This window comes from Canis aureus, chromosome 26, assembly GCF_053574225.1.
Source record: "Canis aureus isolate CA01 chromosome 26, VMU_Caureus_v.1.0, whole genome shotgun sequence".
In the NCBI taxonomy this organism is placed as follows: domain Eukaryota; kingdom Metazoa; phylum Chordata; class Mammalia; order Carnivora; family Canidae; genus Canis; species Canis aureus.
The window spans coordinates 29,868,115-29,885,845 of record NC_135636.1 but is presented as its reverse complement, the minus strand read 5'-3'; the positions used below and the strand labels follow the sequence as shown (position 1 = coordinate 29,885,845).

Sequence of the window (17,731 nt, the reverse complement as noted above, 5' to 3'; positions counted from 1 at the left end):
AAGCAGGGACGGGGATCCCTGGGTGGCTCAGCGGTTTAGCGCCTACCTTTGGCCCAGGGCACGATCCTGGAGTCCCGGGATCGAGTCCCACGTCGGGCTCCCGGCATGGAGCCTGCTTCTCCCTCTTCCTGTGTCTCTGCCTCTCTCTCTCTCTCTCTCTGTCTATCATAAATAAATAACTAAATAAATATTAAAAAAAAAAAAAAGAAAAGAAAAGCAGGGACCCCGATGTGGGACTCGATCCTGGGTCTCCAGGATCATGCCCTGGGCTGAAGGCAGCGCTAAACTGCTGAGCCACCCAGGCTGCCCAACATTTCTTTTTTTTTAAAGATATTTATTTTTTTTTAAAGATTATTTATTTATTTGACAGAGAGAGAGAGAGAGAGAGAGAGCACAAGCAGGTGGAGTGGCAGGCAGAGGGAGAGGGAGAAGCACTGAAGCACTGAATAGAAAGCCCGATTCGGGGCCCATCCCAGGATCCTGGGATCATGACCTGAGCCGAAGGCAGCTGCTGAACCGACTGGGCCACCTAGACACCATCATTAACATTTCTGATCAAATGTAGTGAGGTCCTGCTTGATCAGCCCATCTAAAATAGCACCTTGCTCTATTACTTTTTATTCTTGTCCTGCTTAGCATTTACCAATGCCTGACATTAGATTATGTATATTTATTTGCCTATTGTTTCTTTCCTTTCATTGGACTATAAACTCCATGAGGGTAGGAACTTTAATTCTCTGCTGTATTGTCAGCATCTAGATCTGAGCCTGGATCATGGTAAATACTCAGCAAGTATATTTCTTTAATGAATGATTGAATTTCAATGTGGAATCTCTAAAGGGAAGCAAGGGAATCTTGAGGGGTAGAGGCAGTGTGGAGAAATGTTAGAGAGACAGAGACAGAGACAGGGAGAAGGGAGAGGGAGAGAAAATCTTAAGCGGACTCCTCACTGAGTGAAGAGCCCAACTAGGGCTCCATGTCATGTCCCTGAGATCATGACCTGAGCCGAAACCAAGAGTTGGATGCTTAATTGACTGAACCAGCCAGACTTCCCTGATCACAGCTTTTTTTTTTTTTTTTTTTTTATTCATTCATGAGAGACACATAGAGAGGCAGAGATGTAGGCAGAGGGAGAAATAGGCTCCCTGCAGGGAGCCTGATATGGGACTCGATTCCAGGACCCTGGGATCATGCCCTGAGCCAAGGGCAGATGCTCAACCACTGAGCCACCCAGATGCCCCTGATCACAACTTTTTATCCTTTAAAAGTCACTGAATTTTTCTCATTACATTTTTCTTTTACTCACTTGTCCCCTCTTCTTTCCTAACAGCTTCTTCCTGTCTTTTAATCCTTCACCATATGGGGACACCTTGGTGGCTCAATGGTTGGGCATCTGCCTTGGGCTCAGGGCATGATCCCTGAATGCTTGGATTGAGTCCTGCATCTGGGTTCCTGCAGGGAGCCTGCTTCTCCCTCTGCCTATGTCTCTGCCTCTCTCTCTCTCTGTGTCTTCATGAATAAATAAATAAAATCTTAAAAAAAAAAAAAAGAAATCCTTCACTATACAGATTTCCTGGCCTATTACTTGAACCTTTTTCTTGACAACAGCATCACTTTCTTTGCGCTGATGACCTGGAAAAACCTTAATCCTTTCTTGAATCCAACTATCAGCTCTCTCTTCTGCTAATCCCAGGTTGGCAAATGATTTTGAAGAAAAAAAGAGGTAGATTGGAGCTATTAAAACTTTCCTCATGAATGTACAAGAATATTGATGGAAACACTGGTCATAGAAACAATAACAACAAAAAGGAAACAAATGTCTGTCAACTGTATCATATGATAGAACAGCTATTAAAAGGACATGAATAAAAAAATAATAAAAAAAGGACATGAATAAGATCGATACAGAGCAATATACATAAAATAAAAAAACAACTCTTGAGTGAAAAAAAAGGAAGCAGCAAAATATAGGACAAATGCAAAAATGAACTATTGGGATTTCATCAAGATAAAAACTCTTGTACAGCAAAGGAAACAGTCGACAATACCAAAAGAAAACCAACAGAATGGGAGAAGATATTTGCAAATGTCTTACCAGATAAAAGGCTAGTATCCAAAGTCTATAAAGAACTTATCAAACAAACTCAACACTCAAAGAACAAATAATCCAATCAAGAAATGGGCAGAAGACATGAACAGACATTTCTCCAGAGAAGACATACAAAGGGCCAACAGACACATGAAAAAATGTTCAACATTACTCAGCATTGGGGAAATACAATCAAAGCTACAATAAGATACCACCTCACAGGGCAGCCCCGGTGGCGCAGTGGTTTGGCGCCGCCTACAGCCTGGGGTGTGATCCTTGAGACCTGGAATCCAGTCCCACGTCTGGGCTTCCTGTAGGGAGCCTGTTTCTCCCTCTGCCTGTGTCTCTGCCTCTTTCTCTCTCTGTGTCTCTATGAATAAACAAACAAAATCTTAAAAAAAAAAAAAAGATACTACCTCACATTGGTCAGAATGGCTAAAATTAACCACTCAGGAAATGACAGATGTTGGCGAGGACGTGGAGAAAGGGGAACCCTCTTACACTGTTGGGGGGAATGCAAGCTGGTGCAGCCACTCTGGAAAACAGTATGGATGTTCCTCAAAAAATTGAAAATAGAGCTATCCTATGACCCAGCAGTTACACTACTGGGGATTTACTCCAAAGATACAAATGTAGTGATCCGAAGGGGCACCTGTACCCCAATGTTTATAGCAGCAACGTCCGCAATACCAAACTATGGAAAGAGCCCAAGATGCCCATCGACAGATGAATGGGTAAAGAGTATGTGGTGTGTATATATATACAATGGAATACTACTCAGCCATCAAAAAAAAAGAAATCTTGCCATTTGCAACAACATGGATGAAACTAGAGGGATTATACTAAGCAAAATAACAATCAGAGAAAGACAATTTTCATATGATCTCATTCATATGTGAAATTTAAGAAACAAAACAGAGGATCATAGGAGGAGTGAGAAAAAATTAAACCAGACAAAATCAGAGAGGGAGACAAACCATAAGAGACTCTTAATCATAGGAAACAAACTGAGAGTCATTGGAGGGGAGGGAGGAGGGATGAGGTACCTGGGTGATGGACATTAAGGAGGGCACGTGATGTAATGAGCACTGGGTACTATATAAAATTGATGAATCACTGACCTCTACCTCTGAAACTAATAATACATTATATGCTAATTAACTTAATTTAAATTAAAAAATTAAAAAGATAAAATTTCTTTCAGTGAGCAAAAAAGAATGTTGTCCAAAAAAGAATGACAAATAAGTAAAAAAAAAAGAGAGAGAGAAAGAAAACCCAACCAACCAACCAGAATGCTATATTTTCCTTTTTTTTTTTTTTTTTAAATTTTTTTTTTTTAATTTATTTATGATAGGCACACAGTGAGAGAGAGAGAGGCAGAGACACAGGCAGAGGGAGAAGCAGGCTCCATGCACCGGGAGCCCGATGTGGGATTCGATCCTGGGTCTCCAGGATCGCGCCCTGGGCCAAAGGCAGGCGCCAAACCGCTGCGCCACCCAGGGATCCCCAGAATGCTATATTTTCTGAGGGAATATGTATATGTATGTGAACGCACTGCAAAATATCTGGAAGGAAGTTCAAAATTTTTTTTTTAATTTTTATTTATTGATGATAGTCACACACACGCACACACACACACAGAGAGAGAGAGAGAGGCAGAGACACAGGCAGAGGGAGAAGCAGGCTCCATGCACCAGGAGCCCGATGTGGGACTTAATCCTGGGTCTCCAGGATCGCGCCCCGGGCCAAAGGCAGGCGCCAAACCACTGCGCCACCCAGGGATCCCAGGAAGTTCAATTTTAAGAGAGTGGAAGGAGTTGGGATGCAAGGTTCTGGTAAAAGGAAACTTAGTGAGTGCCTGGGTGGCTCAGTCAGTCATGATCCCAGAGCACCCCTCACAGTTGCTTCTTGAATCTGATTAACAAGATTATCTCTCTGATCTCTCTCTCTTTTTAAAAAAATATTTAATTAATTTATTCACGAGAGACACAGAGAGAGGCAGAGACATAGGCAGACGGAGAAGCAGGCTCCTTGCAGGGAGTTATCTCTCTCTTTTTTAAAAGAAGATTTTATTTATTTATTTGACAGAGAGCACAAGCAGGCAGAGTGGCAGGCAGAAGGAGAGGGAGAAGCAGGCTCCCCGCTGAGCAGAGGGCCCAAGGTGGAGCCCCATACCAGAACTTCCTGAGCGAAAGATGAATGGATAAAGAAGATGTGGTCTATGTATACAATGGGATATTACTCAGCCATTAGAAACGACAAATACCCACCATTTGCTTCCACATGGATGGAACTGGAGGGTATTATGCTGAGAGACGTAAGTCAATCTGAGAAGGACAAACATATGGCCTCATTCATTCGGGAATATAAAAAATAGTGAAAGGGAATAAAGGGGAAAGGAGGGAAAATGAGTGAAAATATCAGTGAGGGAGACAGAACATAAGAGACTCCTAACTCTGGGAAACGAACAAGGGGTAACGGAAGGGGAGGTGGGTGGATGGTTGGGGTGACTGGGTGAGGGGGCCACTTGACAAGATGAGCACTGGGTGATACGCTATTTGTTGGGAAATTGAACTCCTATAAACAACAACAACAACAGCAACAACAAAACTCTTGGATCACACCCTGAGGGGAAAGCAGACACTCAACTGCTGAGCCACCCAGGCATCCCTTTTTCCTCTTTCTCATTCCCCAATACTTCCTGATAAAATATGTTCAAAGTCACTTCCAAATGCTAGACCCTTCTCATCCTTTGGGTCTCATATGTCATCTCCTCCGAGAGGCCTTACCTGGCCATGTTATCTGAAGTGTAGCCTCTTATGTTATTCTTAAGTTTCACTCTTTGTTGTTGCCTTCAACACTTACCATAATTTTTTTCACAATTTTTAATTATTATTATTTTTTCATTGGTTTACTAGATTTTTGTGTGCCTCTCCCACCAGTGTAGGAGCCCCACAAAGCCATTATCTACACCTGTCTTGTGACTGGCACATAGTGAACATTCACTGAGTCTTTGTTGACTGAATGAAAAGAAGGCAGGCCTTGAACATCCTGTCCCTTTGGTGTCAGTAAAGCCCCAGGAGCATCCACCCACACCTTCTCTCCTCACTGCTCTTGGGATAAGAGGTCCTCCAGCCAAGGCCATTCTGTCACACCTCCTCAAGAAACTCCTTGCATCCTTCTTTCCTACATATCCTCACCTACACAATCGTTTCCTATCAATACTCAAAGATGTTCCCATGAAACCACCAACCAGCCAGAAACCCCAAGGGTTCTTTTCTCTTCAGGCCTCAGGTCACCCCATTGACTACCCTGGTCCCCTGACTTTCGGGACTCAGCTGAACACTCTCCTGCGTTCCTCTGCAACCCCTTCTCAGGTTCTTTTTTTAGGGAGCCCTTAAATGCTGGGATCCCCCAGAGTCCTGTTTCTTTCAATCTCCCAGTGACAAGGGGTAGGGATGGGGGGGGAGGGGCGGGTAGGATCTGGAAGCCTTCAGCCAACGGGGCTCTGAGGAGTGAGGCTGCGTGAAGCGGGGTAGGGAGAGCTCTGACAAGCCCGAGACCTCGGGTCAAGGAGGACAGGTGCTGCGGAGCGCACTCGAGCGTCTGTGACGTGCGGGGAAGAAGGGAGAGAACGGCAGGCGCGCGCCGGGGCCAGGCAGCCTCGCGCACAGCGAGGGGAAGCGCGCGCTCGTGAGCGCGGCGGCCTCTGTACGCCTGCGCCGCCGTTGCCCGGCACCCGCCGGCGAAAGGACGACAGAGTCCAGGGGTGGGGGCCGCGGGGACTCCGGAAGGCCACCCTTTACCCGGAAATGGTTGTAGAGGAACATGGCGTTGCTGGTGCGAGTCCTTGTGAGTGAAGGAATCATTTGTTGCGGTCGCCGCCGGGCCTCAGGGTTGGAGTCGGAGAGGGCAGGACGGGAGAAACTGGAGCAAAGTGCAGGGGGGGAGCTTGTGTGGCAGCGAGGCTGCTTGGCCGCCTCTCTGCGGGGGAAACTGAGGCAGCGTCCCACTTCCCCCTACCTTCTCTTCGGCCGTGGCTTCCCCCGCTTTGGGGGAGGGAGAGAGTGACATCGGACCAAAGTTTGGCGAAGTTTGCTTTTTCCTTAGTCACCTCAGGCGACCGCTTTTCCTTCAGGGAAAGGCCGCACGTGGGGGCACTGATTGGAGTTTCGGGAGACCTGGGTTCTAGTTTCTGTTCATTGATGCCCAGTGTGACCTTGGACGAGTCACTTTCGGGCCTCAGTGTCCCGATGGGAAAAAACGACGTTAATTTGCAGTCCCTTTGGTTTCTGAGGTTCTCTGGGCTTGTTTCCGAGATCGGCAAGACAATTCTTAACTGTACAGTTAAGTGGAATACTATTACAGGTTGTCACATTGAAAGCTGCCCCAAAACCCGGGCTCGTGTCTGTCGTTTTTCCTTTTCCTAACAGTGTATGACGCGTCATAGGTGTCCAAGAAATATTTATTGAAGGAATTAATGAAGTAGGTAAGGAAGGGTTACTAGACTTCTTAGCACCCCTATGGGAAACTACTGTATTTGTGATTCAGTCCCTATCCTTCCAGCATACCCTAACATCTGGGAATTCAAGGAGAAAGAAAGTGACAGCAGAAAAAGGAAGATACAGAGCTTAGTTACTAATCATTGAGGGATGGGAGTATTTACAATTTTGCAAGTCTTTCAAAAATTGGATCAAGGACATTGTTTTTCAGAGCACTTTTTCACTCCTGCCTCTGACAGTCTCGTGAGTTGTTACTTACACTTTAGGTTTCTAATCTTTTTATGTACGGTTTACAAGGACTGCAGTTTTACCTCTTGTGTTACTTGTCAGCCGAGCAAAGTGCGGGACTCTGTTGCTGTTTAGAAGTGTTTGGAGAAGAGCTCATATAACTTAAAGATTCACTTGGTGAAGTAATTGTTGATGCCAGGGCAGAAATTGATTCACATTTGAGAATCGGCTGTTGGAAATTGCAACTGGGATGTCCTAAGTTGTTTATTTATTTTTAAAAGAACTTTTATTTATTTATTTATTCATTCATGAGAGACGCAAAGAGGCAGAGATGTAGGCAGAGAGAGAAGCAGACTCCCTGCTTCTAGCCCGATGTGGGACTCGATTTCAGGACCCCAGGATCATGCCTTGAGCCAACGGGCAGACGCTCAACCCCTGAGCCAGCCAGTGCCCTGGATGTCCTAAGTTACTTAGTTTTTAAGGTGGATATGTCATGGAAAAGAGGACAAGTTTATTGGTCTATACATCTGAAATGAACACCTTTATTTGTCTTGGAAGTTAGTAGCTGTCCTAGATACATTAAATATTCTTGCCCAAGTATGTGGATTTTTGCAGATTTATTCATAGGTGATAGCATCCATAGAAACCACCTAGCTGCCCTCTTTTAGTCCTTTTTTTTTCTATTTATTCTTTTCATCTTTTTTGATAAAAACCAAATTTAAATAAGGAAAGTCACTTTTACCTTTTTAGGTTTAAATTTTTTTTAAATTTATTTATTTATGATAGTCACAGAGAGAGAGAGAGAGAGAGAGAGGCAGAGACACAGGCAGAGGGAGAAGCAGGCTCCATGCACCGGGAGCTCGATGTGGGATTCGATCCCAGGATTCGTGCCCTGGGCCAAAGGCAGGCGCCAAACCGCTGCGCCACCCAGGGATCCCCCTTTTTAGGTTTAAAAATCACTTTCACTTTATACTGTGATTCTTTAAAGGCCTCTTATTATATGATAGAATCAGATCATATCGATTATATGTGCTGTGTGACAAAGCAATGGAATCTCCCTTAGGACTTGTTGAAAGTGGTAGTAAACATGAAAACAGCATATATTTATTGATTACCTATTCTGAAGAGATATTTGAGTTAGGCGCTGAGGAATTCACAAATATAGGAAATCTACCCGTCTAGGAGTTTGAAGTGCCTTGGTTGAAAGCTTGGCTCCATTACTTACTATGAATGTGACCTTGAGCAAGTCACCTAACTTCTTCTCTGAACCTCTGATTTTCTTAACAGTAATTTTGCTAGGATTGATCAGAAGATCAATTGATACAGGTGACATTCAAGTGCTTTTCTTCCCTTCCTTTTAGTTTAGCAACTGTTTTGAGAGTTTACTACATTCTAAGGACTACCTAAGGGACTGAGGATGCAAAACATAGATCTTTCTGTCAAGTTTATAATCTAATAGGAGAACAGAAAAGAGGACTACTAATAAAATATTTGAGATGCTGTGATAGAAGTTTGTACTAGGTGCTACAGGAGCAGAGTAGAGATACACCTAATTCAGGTTGAGTATAAGCATCCATCAGGGAGAGATGCCTGAACGGAGTGAGAGCACTAGATAGAGAATGGGAGAGAGACCACGGAAGAGAAGCGTTAGTTTATGCTACTAATGACAGTCAAGAACTGTACACATTATCTGTTGGCTTGACCCAGGGACATTTGTGGGGAAATATCAGGAGAGGAGTCAGAGCCTTGTGTTTCATGGTTAGGATTAGAGGTTTATCCTGAGGCAGAGGAGAGCCTTTGAAAATAGTTTAAGCAAGAGAAAATTTATTTTTAATAGGGTTTTCCCTCCAAATAATTAATTACTTATTTATTTTCAAATAATTTTCAAGTTGAAAACAACCCGATCTTCATTCTCAAGTTGCTCTCGTGCCTATTATATAAACCACTAAGATATTTCTATAGGGTGAGACCCTGAGTTTTTCAAATGGGCAAAGGGAGGAGATGCATCGTGGGTAAGCTGCAAGTGCACACTGAGGAGGTTTGAATGGTGTGCAGCCTCACGTGAACTGATAACAGCTCAGTGTCCAGGCTGGTTTCCTGTGGTCCCCAGTTTGCACCTGGCCCTGGAGACTAGGTTCTAGGACAAGGTTATGCATTCCCTGACCTTTTGTGAATTCTGCTGGAGATAGGCAGGTAGTCTGTGACAGTGATGTATATTTTTATTGCTTGGCATCATCTGTCATGCTGTAGATGACATCTATGTCAAAGTGTCTGTATTTAGGGCAAAAGAGTTTGTTTTTAAAGGTTTTTGAAACACTTATTTTTATTTTATTTTTTAAGTTTTTTAAAAAGATTTTATTTATTTATTCATGAGAGAGAGGCAGAGACACAGGCAGAGGAAGAAGCAGGCTCCATGCAGGGAGCTGGATGTGGGACTCGATCCTGGGACTCCAGGATCACCCCCTGGGCCGAAGGCAGCACTAAACTGCTGAGCCACCTGGGCTGCCCACTTATTTTTATTTTTAAAGAATAATTGACACACAGTAAGTTGTACTTATTTAATTATACAATTTGATAACTGTTAACATAGATATACACTTGAAAAGTTATCACCACAATAAAAATACTGAACATGTCACTCCTGCCCCAAAATTTCTTTGTGTTCTTTTGCAAGTCCTTTTCTCCTATGGTTCTGCCCCTGCAGTCGTCACTGATCAGGAGAATGCTTTAGTTTCTTCTCTCATTTTCTATTTTTATTTTTTAAATTTTTGTTTGTTTTTTTAAAGCTGTGGTCTTTTTAATTTTTTTTTTTTTTTAAATAAGCTCTATACCCAACGTGTGTCTTGAACTCATGGCCCTGAGATCAGGAGTTGAATGCTCTACCAACGAACCAGCCAGGTGCCTCTCCTCTCATTTTTAAATTTAAATTAAAAAATTTTATTTTCAAAGTACAAAAATGTTTAAAAAAAAAAAACTCATTGTAGTAAACCCTCATGCCCGCTATTAGATTTTTTCTTTAATAGATCACTGTAGCACTTGTGAATGGATCAGAGGGCTGAGATTCAAGTCCTGAAGGCCAGTCAGAAGTTACTCAAGTAATCCTAGAAGAAGTGAGGCAGGCCTGTACTAAGAGGGAAAGTGTGGTTAAAGAGGAAGGGATGATTTCAACAAGTATTGAGGAAACCAGCTATAGGAGTTGGTGAAAAGTTAGATATGAGGGTGAGGGAGAGGGATGTTTAATAGTGAGTCCCGGGTCTGCCTTTTTTTTTTTTTTTAATTAATTTTTATTTATTTATGATAGTCACAGAGAGAGAGAGAGGCACAGAGACACAGGCAGAGGGAGAAGCAGGCTCCATGCACCGGGAGCCTGACGTGGGATTCGATCCCGGGTCTCCAGGATTGCGCCCTGGGCCAAAGGCAGGCGCGAAACCGCTGCGCCACCCAGGGATCCCCCGGGTCTGCCTTTGATGTCTCAGTTAATATAGCAGTGTCCTTCACTGAACATATCCAGCTGGAGATGGTGGTGTTTTGTTGTTTGTTTTTTTTTTAAGCAGCTGGAGAGTTGGTGTTCAGGAGATAGTAGGTAAGCTGAGATAGAGGATGTAGTTAAAATAAGATGTTGAGATTTCCTGGGCAAGAATATGGATAGCTAACATATTTTTAGGGCATTTACCAGGGCGCTTGGGTGGCTCAGTCGGTTAAGTGTTGGACTCTTTTTTTTTTTTTTTTTTTTAAGATTTTATTTATTTATTCATAGAGACACAGAGAGAGGGAGAAGCAGGCTCCATGCAGAGAGCCTGACGTGGGACTCGATCCAGGGTCTCCAGGATCACGCCCTGGGCTGCAGGCGGCGCTAAACCGCTGTGCCACCGGGGCTGCCCTAAGTGTTGGACTCTTGATTTCAGCTCATGTCATGATCTTAGGGTCCTGCGATCCAGCCCCACATAGGGCTCTGCGCTCAGCAGGGAGTCTACTTGAGATTCTCTCTCCCTTTGCCCCCTCCACCTCCATGTGTGCATGCATTCTCACTCTCCCTCTCTAAAAAGAAAGAAAGGAAAGAAAGATGTTTAACATTTATAGGGCATTTACCATGTGGTAAGTGCTCTTAATACTTTGTATATGTGAATTTACTTAATCCTGACAATAGCCTTTTGAAAAGGTAGGCACTATTTCTCCATTTTAAGAAATTTGAACCCAGAGAAGTAGTATTCCTAAAACATTCTCATTAGTTTCTCCTTAGTTTTTCCCCTTTTCCCTTCTCTAACGATGGGTTTAGGAAGCAGGAGGAAGCTAAAACACTGCTATTGCTGACTAGTTCCAGTAGAGGAACTAGACATTTGAGCAGTGCAGTGGGACTTGTTCATGGTTTTATGAGCAGTCCTGGGCATTGGTGATCATTTTTGCTTTACTTTGACATTAGTAGGGATCCCTGGGTGGTGCAGCGGTTTGGCGCCTGCCTTTGGCCCAGGGCGTGATCCTGGAGACCTCGGATCGAGTCCCAAGTCGGGCTACCTGCATGGAGCCTGCTTCTCCCTCTGCCTCTCTCTCTCTCTGTGTGACTATCATAAAAAAAAAAAAAAAAAAAAAAAAAAAAAAAAGATTAAAGAGTACTTTGACAGTAGTAGAAGTTGCAGACAGCTACTCTTTTTTTTTTTTTTTAAGATTTATTTATTTATTTGAGAGAGAGTGTGTGAAGGGGTGAGGAGAAGAGGGAGAGGGAAAGAGAAATTCAAACAGACTCCACACTGAGGGCGGAGCTGGACTTTGGGATCTATTTCACAACCCTGAGATCATGTCCTGAGCTGAAACCAAGAGTTGGATGCTTAAGTGACTGCACCATCCAGGTGCCTCTCTGTACTTTTTAAAAAAATTGTAGTAAAGTACATAATACAAAATATACTACGTTAATAATTTTTAACTATACAGTTCTTTAGCATTAATATATTCACATTTTTGTGCTGCCATCACAACCATCAATCACAGAACTCTTTATCTTGCAAAACTGAAATTCTACCTATTAAATGATAAATCACCATGCCTGCCTCTACTTAGCTCCAGGCGATCACCATTCTTTCTGTTTTTATGATTTTGACCACTCTAGGTACTTCATATTAGTGGGATCGTATGATATTTGTCCTTTTATGACTGATGTATTTCACTTAGCCTATGTCTTCAGGGTTCTTTTGTGTTGTAGCATGTGTCAAAATTTCCTTCCTTCTTAAGGCTGAATAATACTCCATTGTGTATATGTGTGTGTGTATATATATATATATATATATATATACACACACACGCACACACACACCATATTTTGTTTACCCATTCATCTGAGGACAGACACTTGGGTTACTTCCATCTTTTGGCTATTATGAAATAGTGCTGCCATGAACGTGGGTATATATTATCTGTTCAAGTCCCTTTTTTCACTTCCTTTGGTTATATATTCAGAAGTAGAATTATTGGATCATATGGGAAGTCTGTGTTTAAGTTTTTGAGCATTTGTCATTTTATTTTCCACAGTGGTTGCACCAGTTTACATTTCCACCAGGAAAGCATAAGGGCTTTTTCTACATCTTTGCTAATGCTTGTTATTTTCTTTCTTTTTTTCATAGTGTTCATCCTTTTCTTTTCTTTTCTTTTCTTTTTTCTTTTCTTTTCTTTTCTTTTCTTTTCTTTTCTTTTCTTTTCCTTTTCTTTTCTTTTCTTTCTTTCTTCCTTTCTTCCTTTCTTTCCTTTCCTTTCTTTTCTTTCCTTTCCTTTCCTTTCCTTTCCTTCCTTCCTTCCTTCCTTCCTTCCTTCCTTCCTTCCTTCCTTCCTTCTTTCCTTCTTTCTTTCTTTCCTTCCTTCTTTTCTTTTCTTTTCTTTTCTTTTCTTTTCTTTTCTTTTCTTTTCTTTTCTTTTCTTTTCTTTTTCTTTTCTTTTCCCTTCCTTCCTTCCTTCCTTCCTTCCTTCCTTCCTTCCTTCCTTTTTTCTTTTTTAGAGAGAACACACTACAGGAACAGGGTGGGGGAAGAGGGCAGAGGGAGAAGGAGAGAGAGAATCTTAAGCAGGCTCTATGCAGAGCCTGAGCCTGAGGTGGGGCTCGATCTCACAACCCTGAGATCATGACCTGAGCCAAAATTGAGAGTTGGATACTTAACCGACTGAGCCACCCAAGTGGCCATCATAGAGAGTGTGAGATGATTTTCTCATTGTAGTTTTGACTTGTATTTCTCTAATGATTAGTGATGTGGAGCATATTTTAATGCACGTTGGCCATTTATATATCATTGGACAATTGTCTATGAGAGTCCTTGGACCATTTTTTTTAAAAATGCCTTTGTTTATTTATTCATGACAGACACACACACACACACACACAGGCAGAGACACAGGCAGAGGGAGAAGCAGGCTCCACAGAGAACCTGACGTGGGACTCGATCCCAGGTCTCCAGAATCACACCCTGGGCTGCAGGCGGTGCTAAACCACTGCGCCACCGAGGCTGCCCCTTGGACCATTTTTTTAATTGAGTTTTTGTTGTTGAGTTGTAGGATTTTTTTCTTTTTAGTATATTCTGGATTCAGTGCCTTATCAAATGAATGATTTGCAAGTACTTTCTCCCATTCCATGGGTTGTCTTTTTGATAGTTGTCTTGTTGATAGTATTCTTTGATACACAAAAGTTTTTAATTTTGATGAAGTCTAACTTAACTATTTTTTCTCTTGTTGCCCGGGCTTTGGTGTCATATCCAGGAAATCATTGCCAAATCCAATGTCATCAAGCTTTTCCCTATGTTTTCTTCTAAGAGTTTCATAATTTTAGGTTGTATGTTTAGGTCTTTGATACATTATGAGTTAATTTTTGCATATGGTATAAAATTTTACTTTTTTTTTAAGATTTTATTTATTTATTCATGACAGACACAGAGAGAGAGAGAGAGAGAGGCAGAGACAGAGACACAGGCAGAGGGAGAAGCAGGCTCCATGCAGGGAACCTGATGTGGGACTCGATCCCAGGTTTCCAGGATCACACCCCAGGCTGAAGGCGGCGCTAAGCCGCTGCGCCAGCAGGGCTGCCCCTGTTTTTTATTTGTTGTTATTTTCTCTTTGTGTTTTCCATGGAGAGTACAGTTATAACAATCTAGTTAGAATTAATATCAACTTGATTTCAGTAATATATAAAAACTTTAATTCTATTTAGCTCCATTCCTTCCTGAGTCCCTCATGCCATTAGTGTCATCAAATTATATATTATACATCATGTGTACATCAGCATAGATTTACAATTACTGCTTTATGCAGTTGCCCTTTAAGTTAAAAATAAAAACAGAAATAAAAAGAATTATAAACAAAAAAAATTTATGCTGTATTTTTAATTTATCTAAATAGTTTCCTTTATCATGTACTGTATTTCTTCATGTGGATTTGAGTTACTGTAGTGTCAGAGGTCTCATTTCAGCCTTTAGTATTTGCAAGAGCTGGTCTGCTGTTGACAAATTTTCTTATTTTTTGTCTTAATTTTTCATTCCACTGCCTTCTGTCCTCCATGGCTTCTGAGGATAAATCAGCTGTTAATGTTTTCATGCATCTCTTATACATGTTGAATAGCTTCTCTTCCTCCTTTCAAGATTCTGTGTCTGTCTTTGAACAGCTTGATTATGATATGTCTATTTATAGATTCCTCTGAATTTATGCTACTCGAGTTAGTTGAGCTTCTTGGATTTCTAGATTGATGGTTTTTATCAAATTTGGGATGTTTTCTGCCAGTATTTCTTCAGATATTTTTCTGTCCCTGTATTTCTCTCGTGTCCTTCTGAAACTCCCATAATACCTGTGTTGGTACATTTGATGGTATCCCATAGCTCTCTGCAGCTCTGTGAAATTTTTTCATTCTTTTCTCTTTCTGTTCCTTCGCCTGGATAATCTCAGTTGACCTATTTTCATGGTCACTGATTTTCTCTTCTTCAGATCTGCTGCTTAACTCCTCTAGTGAAATGTTCATTTTCTTTATTCTTTTTTTTTTAAGATTTTATTTCATTTTATTCATGAGACACACAGAGAGAGGCAGAAACACAGGCAGAGGGAGAAGCAGGCTTCCTGCAGAAAGCCTGTTGTGGGACTTGATCCTGGACCCTGGGATCCCACCCTGAGCTGAATTCAGGCAGACGCTCAACCACTGAGCCACCCAGGGATCCCTATTTATTCTTTACAACACAAGAATTTCTATTTTTTTTTTAAAATAATCTCTCTGTTGATATTCTCTATTTGGTGAGATAGCATTCTTATACTCTGCTGTAATTCCTTAGGTGTGGTTTCTCTTTTTACATTTAAAATAGCTGGTTCAAAGTCTGTCTAGTTTGTCCAACACCTGAACTTCCTCAGGGACAATTTCTTTCTTTTTCATTTTTTTCCTCAGGGACAGTTTCTATAGATTTTACCCCCTCTGTGTATGGGCCATGCTTTTTTTATTTCTTTACATGTTTCATACTCTTTTTTTTTTTTTTTTGGTTGAAAACTGGACATTTTAAATAATAGAGTGTGGCAGCTCTGGAAATCAGCTCTGTCCTTTTCCAGAGTTTGTTATTATTTTTCTGTTTAGTGACCTTTCTGAATTAATTCTGTAAAGTCTGTACTCTTTGTTGAGTGGTCTCTGCTCAGCTTAGTGGTCAAATAGTAATTGGAGACTTCCTTAAATATTTAGAACCAATAAGTCTCCTGGTTTTTGCTGAGGGACTTTGTGCACATGTAGGGGCATACCATCAACATTCTACTAGTCATTTAACATTTCTGTCTTAAACTTCACTCCTACTTGTGAGGAGCATCAAGGTCAACCAGGAGTCTCAGGTCTTTCCTATTCATGTACACAGCCCTGTGCATATGCATGGCTTTCACATTCCCAGGAGTATGTTAGACCTTTTCAAAGTCCTTGTGAGGGGATCCCTGGGTGGCGCAGCGGTTTGGCGCCTGCCTTTGGCCCAGGGCGCGATCCTGGAGACCCGGGATCGAGTCCCACATCAGGCTCCCGGTGCATGGAGCCTGCTTCTCCCTCTGCCTGTGTCTCTGCCTCTCTCTCTCTCTGTGACTATCATAAATAAAAAAAAAAAATTAATCAAAGTCCTTGTGAACAGCTCATTCTTTTGCTTTTCCTTTTAAGCTTTTTTGTTAGCTATTGTTTCCCACAAGTATTATCTACTGCCTTAGGCAGCCGTGAAGTTAAACAATTGCCTCTATTTGTTTTGAGCCAGTGCTCCTGGGGAAACATTTTTCATATTGGGTGAGGTCCAGGACAGCCTTACCAATGAAGTCTTCCAAAGAACTACTAAACAGGGACACCTGGGTGTCTCGGTGGTTGAGTGTCTACCTTTGGCTCAGGACATAATCCCAGGGTCCTGGGATCGAGTTCTACATCAGGCTGTCTGCAGAGAGCCCGTTTCTCCCTCTGCCTCTCTCTCTCTGTGTCTGTATGAGTAAATAAATAAAGTCTTTAAAAAAAAAACCCAAACACTACTAAACAGTTCAAATAATGCTGGTTCTTTGCAAATAAGGCTTTAAGGAGCATCAACCTCATTCCGATGTCAACTTTTCTCTGAAGAAGACTAGTCCTTTTTAGTGAATATTGCTATTTAGAAACTAAGCCTGAATACTAGATGTAGTTATTGCCCCTAGCACCTATCAAGACAGGGATAGGAAGTATATGTATGTATATACATATACATAAACACACTTTATTTTTTTATTTTTATTTTTATTTTATTTTTTTTAATTTTTATTTATTTATGATAGTCACAGAGATAGAGAGAGGCAGAGACACAGGCAGAGGGAGAAGCAGGCTCCATGCACTGGGAGCCCGACGTGGGATTCGATCCCGGGTCTCCAGGATCGCGCCCTGGGCCAAAGGCAGGCGCCAAACCGCTGCGCCACCCAGGGATCCCCATAAACACACTTTAAAAAATATTTTATTTATTTATTCATGAGAGACAGAGAGAGAGAGAGAGGCAGAGACACAGGCAGAGGGAGAAGCAGGCTCCCTGCAAGGAGCCTGATGCAGGACTCCATCCTGGGTCCTGGGATCATGTCCTGAGCTGAAGGCAGATGCTCAACTGCTGAGCCACCCAGGCCATAAACACACATCTGTTTCTATATTTATCTATACATATTAAAAACCCATACTAGTTACTCAAAATTCACCCTAGGACCACAGGGCTTATTGTACCTTTCTGCCTTTTCATACTTGTTAACTCTTTTCTCTAATAGAAACTTAATATTTGTAATAATATATATGCTTGTTTGCTAAATCTTAATATATTTACTGATTTGCTTCAATCTCTCCCGGATTTAATCAGTCTTTTAAGAAGCTTGGACACCTCCAACAAAATGGGAAGAGGCAGAGTATTCAGTAATTATGGAAGGAATGATTGAACATTCTCTGCTCCTTCTAAGTATCCTTTTATAGCATGCCACTTTGTAACTTGCAGGACAGTTTGCTAAGGTAGTGTTTATCCTTTGGGTTATGGAATTGGATGAGTATTCAGAGTACAGGAACCAGTGGACATTTGCAGAGGAGATTTGGTGACTCTGGTCAATCTTCATTATTCATAGATTCTGTATTTTTTAATTCATTATACTTGTTAAATTTTATTTATAATCCCAAAATCAGTACTCATGGCACTTTTGTGGTCATTTATGGATATATGCAGAGGAGTGAAAAATTTGAGCTGCAACATGCAAGTTCCTAGCTGAGATAGATACTCTTAATTTCCTATTTTAGCTCTTATACTATAAACAGATATCCTTTTCACGGTCTAATTAAGGCCATGTTTTTTGCATTTTTATGGTTTGTTGGTGATTTCTGTGTTTAATATGGCCTTGAAATATTAGTGCCATCTTGTGCTATCTAGTGTTGCTAAGGACAAGAAAGCTGTGATGTTCCTTT

The 17,731-nt window shown here is 41.7% G+C and overlaps 1 protein-coding gene across 6 annotated transcripts in view; it reads left to right on the top strand.

Annotated features, from left to right (window-relative positions):
* The first annotated feature begins 5,780 nt into the window (after positions 1-5,780).
* The window catches only part of UQCC1 (ubiquinol-cytochrome c reductase complex assembly factor 1), a 99,148-nt gene continuing 87,197 nt past the window's right edge, over positions 5,781-17,731 (top strand). For 5 of the 6 annotated variants that reach the window (XM_077872888.1, XM_077872887.1, XM_077872886.1 and 2 more), the window contains exon 1: positions 5,782-5,941. In XM_077872888.1, coding sequence (XP_077729014.1) covers positions 5,918-5,941 — 24 coding nt within the window. In that variant the 5' untranslated portion in view covers positions 5,782-5,917. Of the gene's footprint in view, positions 5,942-17,731 lie in introns of all 6 variants that reach the window. The other variant, XM_077872885.1, reaches the window with a different exon arrangement.